The 24434-nt window shown below is 38.1% G+C and overlaps 1 protein-coding gene across 2 annotated transcripts; it reads left to right on the forward strand.

Moving 5' to 3' along the window:
• Positions 1 to 7: 7 nt before the first annotated feature.
• On the forward strand, positions 8 to 22925 carry YTHDF3 (YTH N6-methyladenosine RNA binding protein 3). Of its 2 annotated transcripts, XM_041413088.1 has the most exons (6): positions 9 to 144; positions 1334 to 1428; positions 2199 to 2223; positions 7355 to 7440; positions 8733 to 10325; positions 21954 to 22925. In XM_041413088.1, exons 5-6 carry the CDS (start codon positions 8751 to 8753, stop codon positions 21975 to 21977), a joined length of 1599 nt encoding a protein of 532 aa, XP_041269022.1. In that variant the 5' UTR covers positions 9 to 144; positions 1334 to 1428; positions 2199 to 2223; positions 7355 to 7440; positions 8733 to 8750; the 3' UTR covers positions 21978 to 22925. The 2 variants fall into 2 exon arrangements, with proteins under 2 accessions (XP_041269020.1, XP_041269022.1); XM_041413086.1 differs by lacking the exon at positions 1334 to 1428 and having other exon boundaries at positions 8 to 144.
• Positions 22926 to 24434: the final 1509 nt, after the last annotated feature.

Consider the following 24434-nt stretch of genomic DNA (forward strand, 5'->3'; position numbering starts at 1 on the left):
ATCAGGCGGCGGCGGCGGCGGTGGGGAGGAGGCGGCGGAGGCGAGCGAGCGGCCCCGGCGTGCGGAATCACTCGAGGCCCAGGCGGAGCGGAGCGAGGGGATCGCGGCTCCCCGTGAAGAATGTCAGCCACCAGCGTCGACCAGGTACCGCCCGCGGGGCGGGGGGGGCGGCCGCCCGCTCTCTCCTCTTGCCGGCCCCGTCGTTACCCGCGGCGGGGGAGGGCGGCGGCAGGGCGGCCACCTGCACCTTCCCTCGCCGCCGGGGCGGCGCGGTTCGCGGCCTCCTCCTTCCCTTCATCCTTCCCTCGCTCCTTCCCTCCCCGCCGCCATGGGGAGCGGCTGTCCGTCGCAGCCGGGATGGCGGGCCTCTTTCGCGGCCCGGCCGCCCCTATTTATAACCGCTGAGCCGCGCCGGGGCCGCTCCGCCTCCCCGCCCGCCCGCAGCGCCCGCCGCCGCTCAGCCCCGAGCGCTGCCGGCCCGGCCCCCGCCCGCGGCCCCTTTGTGTGTGAGTGACCTACTCGGGAGCCGGCCCTTCCCGGCCGGGCCCCCGGGCTCCCGGCTCTTCGCTCCGGGAGCGCCGTAGAGCGGGGCTCCCCGCGGTGTCTGGCGCCGGCTCCTCTCCTTGCGCACCCCAAACTCCGCCAGGCTCCCCGTTACCGCATCCTTTCTCTTCCTGCCTTTCGCTCTGTTCGTCCACCTTTCTCCCTTCGGGCCTCTGACTTCTTCTTTTCCCTCGGCCTCCGCTTCTTCCTGTAGTTCTCAGTTTTTCTCTTTGCGCTGTGCGGCATTCTTTTAAACTTGGTCCTTCACGGAGCTTAGAATTTGTTATTTTTTGCCTTTGCTAGGCCTGTGCTGGTCTTTCTTTCTAGCTGGAAGCTATTCTGTCTTGATCTCTGCTTCGTCCGTGGGTTTCTGCCACTCCCCAAAAGTTTTAGCCTTACAGTCCCTTGCCTCCTTTTATTTTCTCTCTGTGCCTTTAATGTTGTGTTTCTTTTGTCTCTGTGCATGCTCTCCAGTTTCCTTTAAGCATTTATTTCTAGCTCAGTGATCTCTTAGCTTTTCATTGTTATGTCTTTCATGAAGGCTGCTTCTTCACAACTTTTTCTAGTTCTATCTCTTTTTGGCCTTTGCATGCCTTTGTGTCTGGATTAGATTCATCCCAAAAGATGAGGTGGTTGGGGTTTTTCAGGTTACAGAGATTTTTCCAGTTTTGGGAGAGGATGTGTCTAACCAGTGCACCTATAGATGAAGCAGCGTTGAACAGTTTTATGGTAACTCTGAGACAAATGCACATGAAAGTAACTTGGAGGTGGTTACCTCCTAAACTTTCAGACCTCTGAATACTGAGTTCTTCAGGACTAAAAATTGTTAAGAGAATGATGGAGCCTGGAGACCTACTCCTGCTTAGTTGAAAGTAATATGAGAAGGTGAATTAGATTTTCATGGACTAGCATTTGTTTTTTGAGGTTAGTTTATCTTGCTGTAGAGGAATTAAGGATACTGTAACTTGTATTGTTACATTGATTCTTAGTGCATGACAGATTAACAGTGTTTTGTAATGACTAATCCCAAAAAAAAAAAAACCCTCCTTAAGGAATTATTTCCTTGTGTGAAAGCTTTGTACAGACTGTATAATTTTCTCAGTGTAATTGCCTAGGTGAGGAATGTGCAACTTGAAGTTCAGCATATGATACAACTCTATATTCCTTTGTATATCTAAAAAGCAAGGCATTGTGTGTTGTTCTCTGATAAGTACCTGTCAGTCAATTTAAAAGATGACATATTATAATGAAATTTGGGTATTGGCAGTAATCTTAAGGTACTAACTTTTTTTTTTTTTTAACTCTGTGTTATTTTTGTTTATTGCGAATGTTTTTTCAGGCCCTGGGGCAATTAAAATTCACTTGTTCAGCTTTTCAGCACCATTTAATCTTCATATGCTGTTAAATCCTAGATGATTTCAGTATTTTTTGTAAAATTCTATCAGGTTTTGGTTTTAGTAGTATTTTATAATGTTATTTTAAGTAATGTCACAATGTTTTTATAATAGCATGATTTAGTAATATTTTCAATGATATTTAAGTTGGAAAGGGCAGAATTGGCAAATAAATAGAATTACAGTGAAGTTTATATATTAGAGGATTCTAACTGAACTTGTTTTGCTTCCCCCCCCTCCCCCCTACTTTCCTATATACAGAGACCTAAAGGACAGGGAAATAAAGGTAAGTTAACCTTGTATTTCTGTATAAATCTGTAATATTGCTTTTATGGAGGATAATGTCTGACAGTCATAGCAAGAGGTTGTAGCTATAGGATGTCTTTTATTTCAGAGCAGGATGACAGTAAATTGTATACCAAAATGTTACTTCCCAGCACTTTTACTGTGGCACAGCAGTACATCAGTTTACAATGTGTTATTTTGCAAAAGATTAATGTCAGAAGTCAGACAGTTAAATAGTTATTTCTTTATAGCTGTCTTTTTTATATGCTTGTATAATCTCTTTTTAACAGTACACCTTGGGCCTTTTTGTGTAGTGAGTAGAATCATCAGGAAGAATCTTCTGAACAGCTTCCCTAGTTTGCTAGACAGCAACCATGTGACTAGTTACTCATATCTGTGAGCAGAAAACATCACCTTCCTTATTCTCAGAATTTTTGTAGTCTTGCTTCATTTTAGCACCAGTAACTGATTTTTTGTCTGTGTTTGTTGACCTTCTGCTTTTCTGCTTTTTCATGTTTCTGTCAAGGTCTTAGTTTTTAAATTCCATACTCAGTGGGATTTCTTTCCCAATGAAGGAAGAAACTACTAACTACTTAATATTCTTCTCTCTAAAATTTTTGGCAAGTCAGTTGTAAACAGCATTTCAGATTATATCTTGCAGTATTTTGTCTGGAATTTATTTTCTCACTAATATTCTATTTGGAATTTCTTCCGCCTAAACAGTCCACTTTGTGACTATTTAATTCTTAGCTGCTCAGCAAACTGAGCTATAGACTAACATGCACACAGCTACCTCTGTGTGTTAATATGCTTGTTATACTTATGCAGACAAGAAACTTTTTTTTTAAACTTGGATACTCTTTGCCCCTCTTAGTTCATTATCTGAACTAATTTAATTGGTCTCTGTGAGCTGTCATTTAATGTTATCCACAGCATACTTATTCTATTATTCTGTCTACGTGCAGATTGTCTGCTTCTTGTTGCATGCATTGCTTGTGAGGTGGCACGTGGTTCCCAGATCTCACTGAGTTTGGCCTGTTCTTTTTAATTTCTCTGCATTCAGAGAAAAATGAACGTGTTTACCTCCTTGGACGTTCTTAATTTGGTTATTCTTGAATACTTGTTATCTCATATTCTTTTTTTCTGCCCGAAGTGCACTTATTAACTACTTCATGTTTTTGAAATAGTTTGTGGTTATAACCTTCCATGTTGCCCTTAAATGAGAAGTCAGACTCGTTGTGGCAAGTAGTTTGTGGCTTTATAATCTTTGTGTTATCATTTCTCAGTTTTAGTGAGGTTAATTAGATGCATCTGTTAGAGACTCACACAGGTAGTTTTTGAGCTATGTTCTATATATGTGAATTGGACTGGAAGTATTAAGCATTTCTGTTTGGGTGCTATGTTGCAGTGTGTGAAAATGCACTAGTCAGCTTTACTTTGGCTTATTTATGTTAGCATATTTTTGTGTTCCATAATTTGTCACTGCTGTGGAATGTTTGAATCAAAACACATCTCTGCTTGCTATGTAAGGAAGAGATTTTTGCATTTCTGAACTTGGATTTTTTTTATGGAGTGCATCCTTTTAAATAACGAATAGTCATGATGTATTCTCTTGGTGAGAGTATGACCTAAGTGAAAACTATAGTGAAACAGAACAATTAATCTCTGTTCTGTTAAATTATTTGGTGTTATGTCTGCTTAGTGAAACTAAGTTCTGACAGCATTAGATTAAAGGTCTAGGAGACAGTGCTAACATCTTCACTGTAGCACAAATTGTTGGCTTTGGGCTAGAGGCTTTTTCAAGTGGTTGAATTTAGTCAGTGTCAGCAGTCCTTGCTGACCACATGTTAGCAGACAGTTTCAGTTGTCGTGATAGGTTTCAGCTTAGAGGAGCTTTGAGGGAAGATGTGATACTGAGTTAACAGACCAATCTGAAGCTGGTTCTGTGCATAAGAGTCATAGTGTTAAGGAGGATGGCAGAAGCTGTCCACATGTCTGGAAGAGCATATGAGAGAATGAATGAGCCATAAAAGGGATGTATACATACTTCATATTGAAATGAAAAATATTAGAGCTGCAAATTATATTGGTAGCTAGCTGATTTTTATTGTCTAGCAAAATGCCTTGGATGCTGTGTTCTGATTGCTCATAAACTGGTGTACTGTGCTGTTTCCTCTGACCACAGTTTGTGGGACTGAAGTTCTCGTATGTAGAGCAGTACTATCTATCTGTTGTGTCAGATACTTGGTATTTCAGAGGCTTGAATGAGTAAGTCATCCTGTCATGAAACTTTACTTATTCTAGTTGTCAACTACTGTACGGTTGACATAAGCCATCAGAACTGACATCCATCAAGTTATGACTTACAGGAGTGTGAAGAAAAAAAGCATTCCTGGAACTCCTTTTTGGTTTTCCCCCCTTTTGTTTATTATGCCAGTGTATCAAATCTGTCATAGGAAGGTGCTGACTTATTTTTACACTTGTATGTGTAACAGTTTTTGTTTTGTAGGAGGCTTAAATGTAATTATTAGGTTTAAAACAAGAATGAAATATTTCTTTTTTCATTCAGTGTTTATTCTTCACATTAAGGTGTGATGACTTCTAATGAAAAAGTTATTCTTCTTCCTTTGGGTATAATTTTTCATGAGTGGTTATTCTAAGGATAGTAGCAGTTAAAAGAATATTAGCTTTAAATTCCTCTATTTGATGAGTTGCTTCTTCCCAATATCTAATTACACTGTATGTTTTCACAGTGTTTGCAGAAACATGCAGTATTTTTAGCATCATATTGATACAGATATTTTTGGTATCTGTAGATTAGTTTCAATTAGTATTCATCACTGCCCTGTTCAGTTTGAACACTTAACATGAGATTTTGGGAATGAGGCATTCATTTGCTCTTGTTAGATGTCTGTGTGGGCTACATTCTTCACTATTAACACATTATGTAAAGTTAGAATGAAAAGCTAAAGAAACATGCTCCCAGTGATGCTATTTCACTTGGAAATGTATATATTTCACCAGAAAAAGCTTCTCTGTAGAAATATTTTGTGTCACTGACTTTAATATCTCAGTACAGAATGAATAAGACAGAAAATGCATTGACAAGAATATTTTGTTAGTTGTAATGTCAGACCAAAAATAGTTCTGTCTTTAGTGACCTTTAGATACCTGTGGAACACAGCAGATGCACGTTTTATGAAGATTAGCTGTCAGTATGAGGAGATTAATTTTGATGGGATACTAGTCTTGATATACATCTGTTTATTCCTTTACTTGTGGTTGCATGCTTTTAAGGAACTTGTATGCTGCCCATGTTTGTCATTATGATAGAATTGTGTTTGAGAGTTGTGCTGTCTGTTTCATTTGGTTAAGTCTAAGGAGTGGACATGACATAGACAAAATGCTTTGAGGCTTCATCCTGTGTGTAACTGGGCCAAATATAAAGAGGAATTCCAATATGAAGAGCTCATTAATATGTTACCATTGTGTGTAAATTCAGGATGATATGTGACCTGAACTGAAACCGTATTTATGGGGTAAAAGAACCCCCAACACCTAATCTTTAGTTTAAATGTGGTGTTTATTTAGGAATATTGTTCTATCCAGTTGTAACCTGCATTGTGCTCAGTATTGCTGGTCATATTTGACTGTGCTAGTATAGAAAAGCAGTGTGCCAGTTTGTAATAACTGAAGTGTCTGGTGTTCTTTTAAAACTTCAAGAAGGTATTCAAGACACAGGTTGCTTTCTTCCCAGATAATTGCTTTGAAAAAAACCTTCTGTGTTAAATTATGAATTTTTACAATTTTTTTACTGCTCTCTGAAGTTAATAGAATTTTCCAGGATTTTGATTATTCCTTGTAATTATATCTATTACTTTGTCATTTCTTTCAGCTAGTTTCATTCACTGAAGGTAGTTTTGTTTTAGGGATGTTGAAGTCAATGTGAAAAAAATTCAAGCGCCACTTGGCTTACACTATGAATTTTGGGTGGCAAGTCCCTTACCTCCAGTGAAACAAGAAAAAACCCCTGACTCTTAAACACTAATTTCAGCAGAGTTGAATATTTAATTACATGGCTATATATGCTTTTCAGAAGCTTTTGCTAAAAAAGGGAAACCATAAAATTGGCTCCTAAAGCAGTTTTAAGTTTCAGAATATCTATTGTTTTGTTGTAACTTCTGCAGTTGTGGTTTTTCAGAGCACCTTACTTATTGTCCAGAGACTTTCTTTTCCCCCCACTGAACATATTTGACCAAAAAAAAAAAAAGTTGCATTTGGATAACCAATAAATTTATTTTTGAGAACAGATCTTCATCTTCAGGTTGTGTAATTGAAAGTGCTGGTTTAAGTCCCTGTTCTGCTTTGCACCATGGGAAACAATGGAACTTAGCAGAAATTTGTGCAGTGTGGCTTTGAATAGTAGCCTGGGGGATGGTAGAGAGACACTTCAAGTAATTTGGGCAGCTGGAGAATCCCAGGTAGGTGTAATGCCTTAGATGAAATGAAAGGTAATAGGAGACCAAGAAGAGCAGGTAGGAAGAGATTCCAGCATATAGTGGCATAGGTGTTGGGAAAGGCTTGCAATCACCCTTTGGGACTTAAGCTTTTATTTTTGTCTTGCTTTGTCACCTCAGCTTCAGAGATGTCACTAATGCAGTACAGCTATGCAGGAAATACAGGGTTAAATAGCTGAATAGTGGTGTCCTTCATGGTTGTCATGGTGGGTAACTGCCTTTCCTCCTGGCAGGAGAAAGCTGCATGTTGCAACTTTCCCTGAACCTATTGAATAGGTCTATAGATCGGGTTGGTGTGCACATTTGCACTTGCTCTGGTACTTCCGGAAATGCTGGATTTACTGCCTGTGCAAATAAGGTGTGCCTGCAGTTCTTCATCCACATGTCTGTGGATCCCAGGAAAGAATAGTCAGGAGTAGACTGTTCTAGCTGCTGTCTGCAGACCTCTACTGAGATCTGATCCTCATGATCAGTAGAATGAGCTATTTTGTTTAAATTGGAATGGTGCTTAACAATAATATGTATTTCAATGTACAGGTGATTAAGAAATGTTACCTAGATTAAAAGTGCAGCATAGATTTTCCAGAGACTATTCTAATACAGATTTATTTTTAGTTTCAGTACAAAACGGTTCGATTCATCAAAAGGATGCAGTAAATGATGATGATTTTGAGCCATATCTAAGTAGTCAGACAAATCAGGTAAGTGAACATTGGTTAGTACCTTAAAGTTAACTCTGACATTCAGCTGACTTCCAGACTTAATTTTTGGATATTTCTTACCATTACTGACTTGCCTGTATATACATAGAAATATAATTTTATGTCATACTTTGTCTCATCATATCTTAAGCAGATGAAGTGTTCTTAAGAATTCTGGAAAAGCTTCTGCATTGAAAAGCATGCTTTCATGTCCCTTGCTCTTATGTTTCTGCTCTAGCTTCAGAAAGATGCAGTTACAAGAAGCTTGAGCTAAAAACCAAACCCTTACATTTAAAACAAAATCATAATTTTGGCTGCAGTCCAAAACAACCGTTTTATTAGCTCTGAGAATATATTAACTGCTTGGACATGGTTTCCTTTAACGGTGGTGGAAGTAGCTCACAGCTGATGGCATAATAGATGGAGGCTTAGTATCACTACAGCTTGGTACAGCTCTTCTGCCAAGAAGCTAATGGCTTGACTTCCAGAGCTGTGAATTGCCTCTGTAGTTGAAAGTTAGTATGAGTTATGTTAAGTTTGTAAACTGGAGTGATCTTGAGTGAGAGAGAGAGTACAAGTTATAAAAAGACTGAGAATTTTTACTTGCCTTCACTTTTTTTTTTTTCCCAATAATACAGCATTAAGGAAGCATCAGCTAGATGATATGTGCAATTTTGTTCTACAAAAAAACCAGCAGAAATCATGTAGGGGTAGTCCTTCAAATGTCGCAAGAAATAAATTGTGTGATTTCCCAGGAGTCTGTCTGGAGTAGTACTGATTTAATGCCCATTCTCCATAGCATGGATGTGTTGCTTCTTTTTTGTTGCTGCTTCTGAAACAAACAGGCATCCTTGCATCCATTTCACTGTACTAGTCAGTTGGAGTCTGCAAGTAGCAGTGAGAAATACGACAAAATCTAAGAATACCACAACTTTAAATCATAGTTGCAGCTATTTTTCTTCAGTTACAAAGGTACAGTTATGACTTGTTTTAGAGTAGCTTGTTATTTTCTTGATGCTGTTGGCATGAAGGCATTTTACACCTAGCTTAGTAGCTAAAAATGAGGATAATGTTCCAGAGCAAAAGGGGGTCCTTTAACGCTTTGAGAAGGTCTCTTGAAGAAATGGCCATATCTGACGGGTACCTCACTCATCTCTTATTTTGTGAGGAATGGTGGAAGTTACAAATACATTCATATAACTCTTAAAAATGTTTTGGATTGTATTACAGGTTTTTTTCTCCCAAACATAACTGTCAATATTGCTGATTTTTAAAATTTTATTTTCTTGCAGAGTAACAGCTATCCGCCAATGTCAGACCCATACATGCCTAGCTATTATGCTCCATCCATTGGATTTCCATACTCTTTAGGTGAAGCAGCATGGTCAACTGCAGGTGACCCTCCAATGCCATATTTGACAACTTATGGACAGATGAGCAATGGTGAACACCATTACATACCTGATGGTGTATTTAGTCAACCCGGGGCATTAGGAAATACCCCTCCATTTCTTGGGCAGCATGGATTTAATTTTTTTCCTGGGAATGCAGACTTCTCTACATGGGGGACAAGTGGATCTCAGGGACAATCAACGCAAAGCTCTGCTTACAGCAGCAGCTATGGCTATCCACCTAGTTCTCTTGGGAGAGCCATAGCAGATGGACAGGCTGGATTTGGCAGTGATACTCTGAGCAAGGTGCCTGGGATTAGCAGCATTGAGCAAGGCATGACTGGACTGAAAATTGGTGGAGATATGACGGCTGCTGTAACAAAAACTGTAGGTTCAGCTCTGAGCAGTACAGGTATGACAAGCATTGCAGCTAACAGCGTGCCCCCAGTTAGCAGTTCAGCACCTAAGCCAACCTCATGGGCTGCAATTGCAAGGAAACCTGCTAAACCTCAGCCGAAACTCAAGCCTAAAGGTAATGTGGGCATTGGGGGCCCTGCTGTACCGCCGCCACCTATAAAACACAACATGAATATTGGAACTTGGGATGACAAAGGGTCAGTGGTAAAAGCACCCCCAGCTCAACCAGTACTGCCTCCTCAGACTATAATCCAGCAGCCTCAGCCATTAATTCAACCACCACCACTGGTGCAAAGCCAACTGCCTCAACAGCAGCCTCAGCCACAGCAACCACAGCAGCAACAAGGACCTCAGCAGCAGGCCCAGCCTCACCAGTTGCAGCAGCAACAGCTGCAAAACCGCTGGGTAGCTCCTCGTAATAGGGGTGTGGGCTTCAGCCAGAACAATGGAGCTGGTAGTGAGAACTTTGGTTTAGGTGTGGTATCCGTCAGCTCCTCACCTTCTGGTGTGGAAGTGCACCCAGTGCTGGAGAAACTAAAGGCCATAAACAACTACAATCCCAAAGACTTCGATTGGAATCTGAAGAATGGACGTGTGTTTATAATCAAAAGTTATTCAGAGGACGATATTCATCGCTCCATTAAGTACTCTATCTGGTGTAGTACTGAGCATGGGAATAAGCGCTTGGATGCTGCTTACCGGTCCCTGAATGGAAAAGGCCCACTCTATTTACTCTTCAGTGTGAATGGCAGTGGACACTTTTGCGGAGTGGCTGAGATGAAGTCTGTTGTGGACTACAATGCATATGCTGGTGTCTGGTCTCAGGATAAGTGGAAGGGGAAGTTTGATGTCAAATGGATCTTTGTCAAAGACGTTCCCAATAACCAACTGCGACATATTCGCTTGGAAAACAATGACAACAAACCCGTTACCAATTCGAGGGACACTCAAGAGGTACCCCTAGAAAAAGCCAAGCAAGTGCTTAAAATAATTGCTACTTTCAAGCATACCACCTCAATCTTTGATGACTTTGCACATTATGAGAAGCGTCAAGAGGAGGAGGAAGCCATGCGTAGGGTAAGAAATCAGTGTCATTACAGTAGCTCTCTTTTTTTCTGTTTTCAGAAACCTTGTTTTTCATTCATCTGGAATTTCTATCTGCAAGTGTTAAATCAGAAAGTGGTACTTCTTACTCAAAGTGTCTACTTGATGTAACTGGCTCTTAACGAAAAAATTTAATTCCTGTAACTTGTTTATTAGTTCAGTCATCTGTTTAATCACAATACGAAGGTAGGCCTGAATAAGCAGACATCTGACACATTCTACTTCTTCAATGCAAATGAAAACTGAATTGAGTCCATTATCCATAACTGAAGTCTTCTTGCTTAGTTTTTTACAGTTTCTGGATGTCAGAAAAAGGACCAGGAATTAGAGAAGAAGCGCACTTTATTTAACATGACATTTCAATTCAAATTCTGCTTTAATGAAATGTTAACAGCATGATTAGTGTGAAAAGCAGGTTTTTTCCCTTGATTCAATTTATCTTTTGTGGAACTGTGAAAAACAGAAATGTTACAGTGGTGACTTGAATAGTATTGAAATATTTTTTTGACCTTTCTGATAGTGCATTTCCTTAAAAAAATGTTCATTTCTGCAAGGAAGAGTAAATGTGATAACTCTGTACAGAAACTTTTAGTTTTGGAGGCATTTCCTGAAATGCTCATCAGACAAGGGAAAAGCATTTCATTCAAGCAGTTTTGTAGTACTTGTCTTGTGTACCCTCCCTAATCATAACACTTGTGCTCACCATTGGCCACAATATTTACTTTTCCTATATTTACTTGCTTTCCAGACTTGCCAGTGACTGTAAATGTATGATTTGTCTCATGGTAGAAACATTTCAGGAGCTGTTTTTACCAGTTAGATGATATGCAAGTACTCAAAAATGGGCGTTGCCATCAGTATGGTTTGTTGCTAATGATCTCTGTTCATCATGTCACACCACTCACTGAATGAAAAGCCCCAAAAGTTTAGGGTTTGTACTAACTAAGAGCCTTGAGACATGTGAAGTGGAGAATTCATTCACTTGAAGCTGACACATAAAGAAGCTGTGAAGTAGGTGAAATGTTTACTTCTCTTAGGTTTCTAGTACTGGTGTGGTTACACCCCTGTTGTACGTTCCTAATCCTTCAGTGTGTGTTGCGTCTCCTGTAGAACAGTGTCAGGCGTACCCCACACCAATTTTCTGGTTCCATTGCACGACTCTGCAATAAATTATGTTCAAAGTATTCTGTTGTTGGGAGGCTAGATGAGTATCCCAGTTGGGTATGTGATGCCTTTTGGACTTTTTTCCTAAAAAGAAAATGGATTATGCCCTAAATGAGTATCATTACTTTCATGATATCTTGATGATGGGGTGATGGACTGCTTTCTTAACTAATATTCAATGTAAGGGAATGACTTTGACTTTTTCTGACTTCATCAAGTGCAGAACCACCAGCCAGTCAAGGGAGGTGATTGTCCCACTATACCCTGTGCTCGTGAATCTTCTCCTCAAATCCTGTGTTCAGTTTTCAGTGCCATAATATAAGAAGGACATAAAGCTGTTAGAGATCATCTAGAAGGGTCACAAAGATGGTGAAGGGTCTGGAGGGAAGCTATGTGAGAAGAAGCTGTGGGCACTTGGTTTGTTCAGCCTGGGGGAGACTGAGGGCAAGACCTCATTGTGGTCTCATGAGGGCAAGTGGAGAGGCAGGCACTGATTTATTTACTTTTGTGACCAGTGACAGGTTCCCAGGGAATGGCCTGAAGCTGGTATTAGGGAAGATGTAGATCAGATAGAAGAAAAGAGGGTGGTTGGGCGCTGGAACAGGCTCCCCAGGGAGCTGCTCCAAGCCTGACAGAGTTCAAGTGTTTGGGCAATACTCTCACATAGATGGTGCAACTCTTGGACACAGAACCAGGAGTTGGACTTTGGTGATCCTCATGGGCTCTTTCCTGTTGTTCTGATTTTGTGATTTGTTGTAATTTTGTCATGTTTCAGGAGGACTGAGATTATAATGTATAATGTATCTTTGTAGCCTTCATGCTTCAGTATTTTCTAAATTTTCAGAATTTTGGGATATTTCACAAATAACTGGTTTGCTTCAAAAGTATCTCCTTTATTGAAAAAAACTTCACAAACAAGTAATAATTCAGACACGCCCTAGCAACTCAGGAAGATTGTTTTATTTGTGGTTTTATTCCCTCAGTAGTAGGTAAAAGCCACAAAATGTAATGAAGAGGAGGAATGTAGATTGTGGAAGTGATTCTATGTGTGCTAAACTTAAAATTCAAAGTACTGAGTTCAGCATTCAGTGGGTCTTGAACTAGCTAACTGTGATGATGGGTATTTGAGTAATAAAGTAGCATTACTATTTGAATAGTATCTTCAGAGAAACATACAGTATCTGTATGACTCAAGTACTTACCTCTTTGTTTCTTTGTAAATAGTTACCTTTCCTAACACTTGAGAGAAAACATGCTTGTCAAGATACTTGCAATAGTGGCCATTGGCTCTTTTACAACATTGCACAAATTGGTTTTATAACCAATTATCAAAAATTACTTTATAACTGTGTAAGTTAGTCGTGAGGTTTTTCTCTTGTAGATGGATTTGAGGTATGCCTTCAGCAAATTCATGTAGACTTAAAATATAGGAAGTTCAAATTAAACTAATGACACCTACTGTGACTTTAGCATTCTCTTGTGATTGAATGTTGATTTTAAATCTGTGCTTTTTCTTTTATCACACAGTGTACAAGTAACCTGTCTTTAAATTGTAAACATGCAATTGTTAACTCTTATGTTAAGTCTGTAAATGCACCAATTAGTATTGTAAGTTCTAGTTTATGGTTAATTGGATAGCTATTTATTACCTAGCGCCAGGTAAGCTTTCATGAAGCTCTGTTTAAATATGTGCACTTTCTACTGCCTGTAGAACTGTGTAAATTAAGTTCCTGTTCATTTTCTTTGCCAGCTGTGGCAGTCACTTTGTTTCCAGTGTTTTGGTCATGAAAAATATAAGCATAGCTGTTAATAAAATACTAAATGCATCAGGCAGCAGTAGTCCCTTCCATGTTCCTTGAAATTCAGCTAATATTTTGTTATTGCATAGGTGGTTACAAACTTCCATACAGCCAGCAATCTAAATATTGTAAATGGCAAATAATTTAGGATTTAATTTACTTTATAACTGTTCATCATTACAGCTAATTTATCTTAAAATAATTGATTGTAAAAGTTTAATCATAACAGCTCAGGGGGATCAAGAATTAATTTCCAATACGGCCTAGCAATATGTTTTATTAAAATGGCAGTATACTTCTAGAAGTACAAGCAATAGCCTCTAATAAATATGAAACTTTAGTAAGTTTGCTGTTTGATAAATGTAAATTGAAAATGACAAATAGTCTCTTCAAGTGTAAATTTTAGAACTGTAGTGTCTAGCACTGTTTGATGTAACCCTGGTGTGGGTGTGGTATCTGCAGCAGGGCTTGTGCAGTAATCATTCCCTTTCTCCTACAGCTCAGGTTCCAGACTCCTATTTTAAACATACAAGTGCTGTGATCTTTTACCAAAGGATCAGAGAAATGAGTGATGCTTTTCATGAGTTCTGTCAGACATACATTGAAATGGTCTGGAATTCCATTTGTCCTTGGTGAACTGCTGCTTTGTGGTGTAAATGTGCAACTTGTGTGCATATTATTTAAAAAGATGTTTGATTGCCTTTCAGCAGAAATCTGTAATATCTAAATGAATGAAACAAAAATCTGAAACAACTTCAATTTAGAAAATAAAAGGTATTGAAAATAAAGAAAAAGATCTGTAGTAGTAGCTTTGCATCTGATCTTTAATTAGTATATATGGGTGAAAATAAAATGTGGCTCTGATTAAAAAATGCAGTTCTTGACAGATTACAACTTCCTTGCCCTTAGATGGTGGCTTATTAAGTGTTGTCCTAGGACTTCTTTTGGTGCTTTTTGAGAATTCTGCTTTTGTAGCATACAGTGGGGAAAAAAGGTCATGATTTCATGTAATTGTAGAGTGCTTTAGATGGTTTTCTTAGTGCGGTAGTCCAGAAAAGTCATTGATTTTTATTCATGAGGTAAGATAGAAGAACTTAGTATATATTTATGCTTATCTGATTTGCATTTGGAATTTTTTTACTTTTCAGGAAGCCTTTAAATGGCAGATAAATAAGCATTTAAAATTTTAGCTTTCTTGTGTTGTATTACTTATCTTGTAATAGGAATGCTGACATAGCTGGAACTTCTTGACTCTCAAAAGGAGTGATATTTTTTTCTCCCTTCATTCTGATACCAATGTAACTTTTGTTTCTCTGGTAATTGGGTCATTATCGGGCTGCAGTGTTAAGCAGTGTAACTCCTTTCCTTTCTAGGACATTGCTGACATTGTGATTGATTTGATATTTCTTAAAAATATCTTGAAGGGAGAAATCATCCATTAAGAGTGAACTGTAGCTGCTTCTTCCTCCTCTTAAGCCCCAATCATCAATTACTACATTATAATGTCAAGAACAGATATAGATCCATTGACAGATTTTTCAGTTAAGGAAAACAGGTGATTGACAAAAAATTTTAATGCAGTTAAATTATATTTGTACTAAATAACTTCTAAAAGTTTGTGTATTTATATTTATAAGAGGTTTATGTAATAAGCATGAAACTGTCTAAAAGAGGGTTATGTAATTAATATCTTCTGAGAAATATGTTCATTTCCTGTATGCTTTTGATGAAGTTTCAAGGGACATTATTTTTCAATTTCCTTGAACTTCATATTTATCAAGAGTGTCATCTTCATAATTGGAAGTGAGAAAGTAGAAACAGGAAACACTTTTTTTTCCCCTCCCTTGATAGTTGTGAGATGAATACGTACCCCTGGTCATGGGAGATGATTATTTGGAGCTAGAATAATTTTGAGCATACTGCTCCAGCATTTCCTTTCCATGATGGTCTGCTTATTTGCTGTGTCTTCATTTGCTTTTGAATCTTTAGTCTTTTGGAAAAACTTAAAAATGACCTTCATGTTCTTATGTTACAGACACAGGGATTTCAAGTGTGCCTGTTTTCTGTGCATTTGGTAAGAGTCAGTTGTTTCTGTTCCAAGGTATAATTTAGAATTCATTGGAGTATGGGGATAGATGTTATATTTTGGTCTCTTACAGAGTGACCATGTAAGAGTTTGAGCAGTGATGTTGCCTGTGTTTCTCTAGTGATTACGCAAGAGGGAAAGAGCAATATTAGACTTCTGAATAAAAGAGGTAATTAAACTCACTGATGCAGTCTTAGTCCATAGCAACACTTGTACAGATCTTGTCATGTGTTTGTTTGAAATCCCTACCTGAAAATCAAGCCTGCCAAGTGCTTTTTACGGAGTGGATTCAACTTCTCTTACTCTGGGAATGGAAAGACCAATTTCTCCTGTAAAATAGGGACCCCTATTGGAAAAGCTAGGAATATCAACCAAATGGTTTACTTCATAGTCTAAGAGACCAGTCACTTTTTGGAATTTAATACTTTGTGTTCTTAAATATCATGGCAGCTAGACAAGATCTCAAACTTGAATTGAGTTCGATCTGTGACAGTTGTACCTTTTCTGAGTGCTTTGTCTTTTAAGTTGCAATTTTTAAAGCAAAGGAGAAATTTTAAATCTCTTGTTCCAGAGCAGAAGCAGAACCTTAAGTATACACAGATAGCTGTAAAAATTCATGAGGCAGCCTTCTGCTTTCTGCTGCATCACCTCAGATTTCAGTGCTCTATTAACAACAAATTGTCTAGAACAGTGATGCTGTTCCTGCGGTTTGCAGGGAAGAAATATGCCTGCGTATTGCAAAAAAGTCCCAACCCATCTGACTCTTCACAACCTTGCTTCATTGATTCATACTGCAGATGGGCTAGCTAGCAGTAACTTAGTGGAGATTCCTGGAAGTGGTGTGCTGGAAAAAATGGGACTTTAAAACATACAGATCTTGCGTGTCTGTTGGAGCTGTTCCTGTATATTTGGTTCAACTAGGATTATTTGTTTTATATCAAAACCAATTTGCTTAAAACTTCATGTAGCTGAAATGAAACATGACAAAACAGATGATAGGTTTTCCAAGCCTGGTTCTTTGTGATTTTTTCAGAGGTTTGGTAGTGTAGTTAATATTGGTGAGCAATTACAGTATTGTTCCATACCATACAGATTTTAGTCGTTGTAAAAAGTAAATGTAAACTTCCATGTTCACTACATGTTCATATGAATAGGAAACAAAGATAAAGTAAGTTCATTTTTCCTCATGGTAGATTGGAGTTTGAGTTACACCCATTTAAAGATTGAGTGGTGAGGCTTAAAGAAAAACTGCCTGAGAAATTCTTCCTCAGTGTATTTTGTAAGCCCTGCAGTGAATGTTGTTTCCCTTCCAAGGCTACCATAAATTCCTTAGCAGAGCAATTAAGTAATGTGTTCTTGTTGCCCATGGGCATCTGAGAACAACTAACTCAGGTGTCAGAGTCATCTTTCTGCTTCTTTTGCGGGGACAGAGGTCATCACTAAATGCAGTTTCTATAGATTTGATAAGAAGCTATCTCTTGTCAGTCTTCAAAAGCTAATGTTATACTCTGAGCATTGTTAACAAATAATAGTGAGGATCTGGAGGCTTGTTCTTTTTTTTTTTAATTATCTTGCTGAAATGACTATGTTGTAGATAATTAAAATCTGATCTTTCAGTGTATAATGATGTACAGCGCTGAAGCAAAGCACTTGCTACTTGTAGTTAGAATGGGCTGATCCATCACTGAAAGTATCTGCCTGGGAAGAGAAGACTGGAAGGGCTTTTCTGGCTCATGAAGACTGGAAGGGCTTTTCTGGCTCATGGAGTTCAAGCATGGTTTCTGCAGAGCCTTTCATATAGTACCTTTAGTGTTGTGTGTTATCACATAGTCCCATTAAGTAGTTGAGTTTCTTTCTCCACCTCTGCCTTTTGAATGGTTGTACTGTGTGGAATTTCAGATGGGGATTAACTTCTTACTGCCTTTATCATTACCATAATAAATTAGTATGGTCTGTTCATGTTCTACTAACAGTGTGTGAGTTTGATAAAATTTGAATTTATTTACCTTTTTACAGTAATTTTTTTCCTATAGTAGGAAAATATGCTTACAGGTATGTTTCAGTGACTAAGTAAAATGCCATCAAAACTAGTAGGAAGAATAAATAAATTTGAAGTCTAGGTCTTCTGGCTTTTGCAGATTTTGTTACTATTTATGTCCTTGAGAACCTTTATATGCCATCTATAGTTCAACTGATCTGCAGCAACAGGGTCTCACATGAGTATTAATTTGCAAAGCTTACTGGGAGAAGAAGCTACTCTGAAGTTGTAAAACCTTATTTGACTTTGTTAACTTTGATTTTTAATTTGTGCCTTTCGGTTTTCATGTTGGGTCAAGGAATAGAAGAAAATTAGTGTTTAGGGAGGGAATGGCATCTGCACAGGAAAAATATGTATGTTCATTTAAGACTTCTAGACACCCTTCTCATCTGTTCCTTCCCTCCCTTCTTCCCAGAAATGCTTCTCAGAGAACTGTATTTAAATATATTTACCTGTTTCTGAGGTTGTTTCTGTGTTGAGATGTGCCTTCTTAGTTGGGAGTTCAAGAGTGAGAAGTTAAAAAGGACTAATATTTTACACAACTTTAAAGTTTCAGTAATCTAGTTTACATTAGCAGCTGGTGATATAAACGGAGTAAAAATTTCTGGAATTTTTCACTTTTCTAGTAATCTGTTTTTCATTGCGGTTCTCAAGCTCTAAGGTCAATGCTTATGCTGTCCTAGCTTTAATGGCACACTGAGGAGAAATAAATTGCAGATTATGGCTGATGCCATTAGTAAATGAGATTTCATGAGCTTTGCTGTGGCTTCTTTTCACCACCTCTACAGCTGCCTGCTCTGCCTCTGCCAGGTGTTTCTGCCCACGCAGCACAGTTGGCAGAGCAGATGAGTTCCTGTGCCTCACTTCACAGAATGCAGTCTGACATGTTAGCTTACATTGCAGATGAGCAGGGCTTCTAAGTTGTAGATTAAATCACAGTTTGCAGTAAAGCAGCTTCTGAAGCTGTTGTTAGAATGCTCCCTCTTGGGAGAGGGGCAGAGTAGACAGCTTTAGGCATGAACACTTTAAACATTGCAGTAAGAGGCAGAGGTTTGGCAAAATGCTGCAGTTTGGGGTTTTTTTTGCATTTATAGCTGATAGTGATGGAGGGTGTGTGGGAACTCTGCAGATGGCCTGTGTAAGTTTGCTACCCTGGATAGCTTCCAAATGGACACCTTGAAATGCTTGCACTTGCAACTACTGTAAAAATCAGCCAAAGTCATTCTTTCAGATCTGCCTTTCCTGACCTTGAGCTTCAGTTTGTGGGACCTTGAGAAAAAAATACAGCCAAAGACTCTAATAGCTTCTTGTTATTGTTAGGCTACATTTGCATTTATATGTAGACTACTTAAAACGAGGCTTTTTCATTTTCCTTCTTTGTGGCAAAGAAATCCCAGAGTCTGGGTTGTATGTGTCTCATAGCTTCTTTCAGATCAGGAAATGTTTTTGTTGCTTTGAATTTTGAAATTTTGTTAGCACAGAAATTTCATTATATCTGAGGATAAATTACATTGCAGCTACTTCTCAGCATGGGATCATTCAATTAATGCTCTGAATTCAGACAACTAAAATTTGGAAGTAAGTCAGCTTTGCAGTTCAGACCAAGCTAATTTCATTGTTTTATTTGTACTAGATTGATGCACATTTCTAAGGTTGAAGCAGTTTTTAGATTCACCTTCACTTGGGGTGTGCAGAAAGTTATTTGTATGTGTGAAATGTGCTCGGCATATGGTCTGCAGCTGACAGTACCTGTAACCAACCAATATGTTCCCATATCGTCCTGATTTGAATGGTGCTTAATTTCCATGTCCCGTTCATAAACTCCCCCTGCAGCTGGGTAATCTGACCGTGGTGAGTTGACCTTTGGCAGAGAACTTAAATATACAGGAGAAAGTTTTTGTCCAAGAGCATTGCAAGAGATGTGACAAAAGTTTTGTTTATCTGAATATAAGAAATGAAATTAATTGGGTAAAAGAGAAGTTATGCTGGAAACCTTCTGGAGGTAAATTATTCTGTTAGTTTGTCTGTGACCACTAAAAACCCCCAAAAAACAACAAACTCAAAAACCAAACCACCCAAAATCCCTAGGAAAAATACTTTTTGAGATAGGAAAAGACAGTGGTCCAGGACTGTGATATGTTGGAGTTTGGGAGTGGTTTAGTTTTGAGTGGAATTGCACTGCCTATGTTTTGAGTAAATCAGGTCGTCTTTCTCTTTTGCAGTACAGAGTGCCAAATGTCACTTATACCAGTATTTGAAGAATGTACTGTTCACTTGCATTGAAAAATGTCATGCTTGTAAGTCTGCTTGAAGTAATTCAATATAAATGTAGCAATATGTAATTTTGAGACTAATTTTGAGATGTGCTGATGTTTTGAAGCCTTTTTTTTCTCTGTAGAATTCAAAGTGGATTTAAAATTTGCAACACCTTCATTATTTCATCAAGTGGAAGAAGGTAGTCAAGGGTATCATTCCTTTTCTACTTTGAATTTTTATGAATTTGAATATGTTTTGAGTTGAGAGCTTCACAAAACGTAGTGTTGGTCAGTTTATAGAGCAGCAGTTTGAAATGCAGAGTATTTCTAGACAGCCTGAGTCAGTGCTTATGTATGTAATACTTGCAAATGAACAGGAGCTGGTGATTTTAGTTGTGTACAGGCTGTATTTAAAATTGTTGTATATTTTTACACTGCAGTTTCATAGGCTCCTGCTTACTACTGCAGGAGTGTTTTTCAACACTTTGTGTAGTTCGTGCAGTTGAAGTCTGCTAATATTAGAGGAATAATCTGAGATGTGCCTGAGCAGGCTATTTTTGCATGCCTTACATGAATAGTGAGGCGTGAGGCCAGTCATCATCTGTTTTCAGCCAGGAGTGCATTGTTAAGATATCAGCTTGTATTAATGACTGATACTATCAATCTTAAAAAGTAGTATCTTACTATGAAAATATTATGTATTTTTGAACTAGGAAAAATAATTTTCTAGCAAAATAGTGCACATATTGCTTTCACTTTAAATATACAGAAATTCTGCTCTAGCTAATGTCCAGTCTTAGACACACAGCTGCTGGGACCATGAGCTGCTCATTGTGGCAAAGACTGGGCTTTATTGTTTTGGTTTTCATTTTGAAGCAACTTGGGAGATCTTTCTTGGAAAGGACTAGAACCCCAGTAATAACCAGTATAAATGTTACATACTTTCTTCTTTCAATAGACAGTCTTTTTGGAAGAATCTGTGTAGGGTTGTATGCTCATTTGCAATTTTCTTAAATGGTTTCTAGCATAATAAAGTTTCAATGTGGTTTTGAAATAGCTGTTCAAATACCTCCTGGGTTATTTTGTTTCCCCTGCTGTTATTGTTCCATTTATAGTGTGCAATAATAATCAAAATATGGAGAGGTATTTTATAGTTTTTATTCTCGTTTACTGGGGATGGGAACCTGCCTCTCTTCCATGCAGATATTTGTATATTTCCTTAATGTGCTCAGTCATACATATAAAGAAAGGTATCATGGAAAATGCTTTTGAAAGATAAGGTCTTGGTTTTTTACACTGACTGGTGTTTTTTGCAGGCTAGACGATGTATTATGAAGGCAACGATACATAGTTTGTTGATCAGCTTTTGTTTTTTTCTGGAGCTAGTCATAATGCTGAAATGTATGTTTGTCTTGAACTAAGTAGAGAAAATGGAGGGTGATGGTAAAGCACTCAGTGTCATTTATGCTGTTAAACCTGTACTGCAGAATATGGATTTGTTAGTCCCTGATAGTTACAGTGCCATTAGTATTTTAGCCCTAAATAACAAATGTTGCATCTCATAGTGCTGTGAGGGCTGTCTGGTTAATGTGGTCCTTGCTTTGGCTCAGGCTCACATTGAAGTGATGTTTCTTTGTAGTTGTTCCTATGTCACTGACTTTTCATTTTGTTATTGAAAGTAATTTCTAAAAAAGGTATGCATGGCCTTCTTAAAAAAAAAATTTTTTCTTGCCACTTGAGCATTTGTATGAAGGATGAGGTGTTGGGCCAACTAGTTACTTTACCTTTTGATCTTAAGCACTTTTTATTATGATGGAGATTTGATGGAGATACCTGGGAATGCCATATTTTTTCAGGGATATAATGGAGGGTAGAGCATTTTTTGGCAAGCTAAGCAAAAGATTTAGGGTACATCTTGCCTTGTGTGTAGGTCCCTTGGTCTCCTTGCTCAGTTCACTTGGTGCAATATATTTCAATATAAGTAAATCAAAGCTGACATTATAAGTCTTTTTTTTGATAGCAGTTTCTTGGAACATGTTTGTCTTTTAGTTTGACATATACTTCTGTATTTCTCTTTAAGAAGTTGACTTAAACTGTATAATTTCATATTCCTGGAAATAATTGAAGCTTTTTCCTTGAAAGTGTGTTGCCTGATTTAGCTAAATTGCAAGCAATGAAAATGCTGTAATGAAAAAAAAGCAGATAATGTTAATCTGTGTGTATTAACATGATTGTCCTTTTTGTTTTTGTTTTTTTCAGGAGAGAAATAGAAACAAACAATAACTATATGGAGATGTCCTGCTAGAATACAACACTAATGATGTAGACTCTGGAAATGCCTAATATGTCTAAGAAGACGTTATTAAAGCTTTTTTCTGCTTAAGGTGACATCTTTGAACACTTTAACACGAAATTGACTCTTCTTGTAATGGTTCTCATCAGTGCATCTGCCCTTATACTCTCTCACCAAACACACTTGAGAACTGTACCTTCGTCAAGCACTTTCTGTCCTGAAGCTTTTACCAGTATCTGCTGTCTTTTGTATTTATGCATCCTAGCTAAGGCACAGGAGACCGAACGAATGCAAGGATTCATTAACTCTTTGAATTTGTTAAATACTAACATTTAACCATTAGAAGTGGTTCAATGATGTGAGATTCACATTGCTTCAACTTAATTTTTTCTTTGTTGTAGTTTTTTTAATTGTCAGTTTTTAGCTATTCAACAGATTAAAAGCAAATCATGCCATATTTAGTCCTGGAGTAAAACTCAAGTCTAAATGTTCATGTGGAAATTATTGTAGTAATCTTTTAATATGGCAAAGCAACTTTAAGCTGCAGTTTAGCCAAATGAATTGTAACATGAAATTATAATAGAATGACATTTCCCTTGTTTCGAACTGTTTGGTGTAAGAGAATATTAATATGCAGCTTGGTGGACACCACCAGTTAATGCACATTTCTTTATTTTTTTTTCTGTAACATGTATACTGAAAAAAGTGCATTTGTCTGAGGAACTGTTTGTTTGCTACCACTCAATGAATCTCAGTTTTGAGTAAATGTACCTCAGTCTAAATCAGACTTTTTATGACCTTTATAACTACATTTAAAATAATCTTTAATTCCTATTTCTGGGTGTTTGCAAGCCTGACAGATTGCTATCATGAAAGTGAAAATTTACTCCTCTAGGTGATTCACTAGCTAAATAAACATAATTCTTGTTTAGCAAGCATATACTGTTTCGCAAATTTTTTTTGTTTCATTGTGCCAACATCAAGGTGTTTTTCCCCCTGTTTGGAAATATTTGAGAAGAATACTTTGTCCATGGAGTTGACATATTGATAACCATGTTAAGATTTTTGTTAGAAACATGCAACAAGAGTTTTACAATACATGTTAATTGGGCCAATTCTGTACTAATTTTTAACCTCTAAAGAGTATATCTTCTGTTTAAGTTCATATAGCAACACATTCTGTCTGCTGGAAGAGAATATTGAAAAACTGTTAAGAGGGTGTATTGACTGTACAAATTACTGAACAACCTGTACCAAACTCCAGGGATAGCTTTCCCCTTTTAGAGCAGCGATGTAGAAGTCAGATATCTTATAGCTTAAAATAGCAGTAGCACATATTATTTGAACATGTTTCATGTCTTACTGTCCAAAACAGATGTTTATATTGTGTTTCAAGTCCTTAATTTACAGATTTTGGCAGTCAGAGTTCTGGAGCTTAAGTAGCAAAGGTTTGTTTTTAATACAGATGATTTTGCTGACTTTTGCATTCTCTCTTCTTGAGCCCTTTGCACTCATACAATCATGCGAACACTAGAAGTTCAGTGCACAGTTCTTGCTCATTATTTTAAATATTGTTAGAGACTGCTGGGTAGCAGATACGAATCTTAATTTTTACTGCCAGTTATCTGGAAGCTCAAAAGGGAGGCTACTCCTGTATTTTGGAGTAAAGAAGCAAAGTCACTTAAATGACAGATGTGTCATAAATAGCAAGTGGGATAAGGGAGGGATAAGCAAAGTGCATATTGTAAGAGGAGACTAGGAGACAAAGGTTTCAAGGCCAATCCCTATGAAAATTGGCTTCAGCCCAAAAATTACTGCTTCCATATGTATCTGTTCCTTGCTAACAGGTTTTATAGCTATTTGTTTCCCTCTGTGGGCTGATTTATTCCAGCTGTCATTGATCAGGTGAAGTGGCAAAGGTCAATGTAATGAGTCCAAAGGATGTAGTTTGTCTGTGATCCCTCAAGGCATCAACATGTTTCTGCTTCTTTGATACAAAACTATCTTATGAAAATTCCCGGAAGTTCCCAGTTACCAGAAAGCTAATGTTGGAGTCAAGCGTTCAGGAGCTGATTGCATGTGCAATCCCAGTTTGCTTTCACTGCAGTATTCATATTTTTGCAGGCTTTGTTAATATTTCCTGCCTTACCCCATGCCTTTTTTATTCTAATAGCATGAGCACTGCTCTTATATTGAATCGGGTTCAGCATCAAGTGGGTTCATCACTTTGTTGCAGGCTTTGAAAGCTGGGAAGATGGGACAGGATTGTGGGAGAAGGAGTTGACCACATTTAGAGAGCTGAGACTGTTCCAGGATTGAGAGCAAATCTACAAATAGAAGAGTTTGATTGCTGATGGTGTTAGTCATGTTGTGACCGATTTGCTGACTGCTGAGAGTTTAGTATGTGCAGCTGAAATTGAAAGGAATTTTATGTGCATATAAAGTAC

The sequence above is a fragment of the Onychostruthus taczanowskii genome, unplaced genomic scaffold (assembly GCF_017590055.1).
Source record: "Onychostruthus taczanowskii isolate IOZ18803 unplaced genomic scaffold, ASM1759005v1 scaffold4, whole genome shotgun sequence".
Classification (NCBI taxonomy): domain Eukaryota; kingdom Metazoa; phylum Chordata; class Aves; order Passeriformes; family Passeridae; genus Onychostruthus; species Onychostruthus taczanowskii.

What these genes read in the sequence shown, in the direction of transcription:
- YTHDF3 (XM_041413086.1), top strand. Translation starts at nt 121, where the DNA reads ATGTCAGCCACCAGCGTCGACCAG. An exon ending in CAGCCACCAGCGTCGACCAG is followed by an intron (nt 145 to 2,198) that starts GTACCGCCCGCG and finishes TCCTATATACAG; the next exon opens with AGACCTAAAGGACAGGGAAA. An exon ending in TAAAGGACAGGGAAATAAAG is followed by an intron (nt 2,224 to 7,354) that starts GTAAGTTAACCT and finishes ATTTATTTTTAG; the next exon opens with TTTCAGTACAAAACGGTTCG.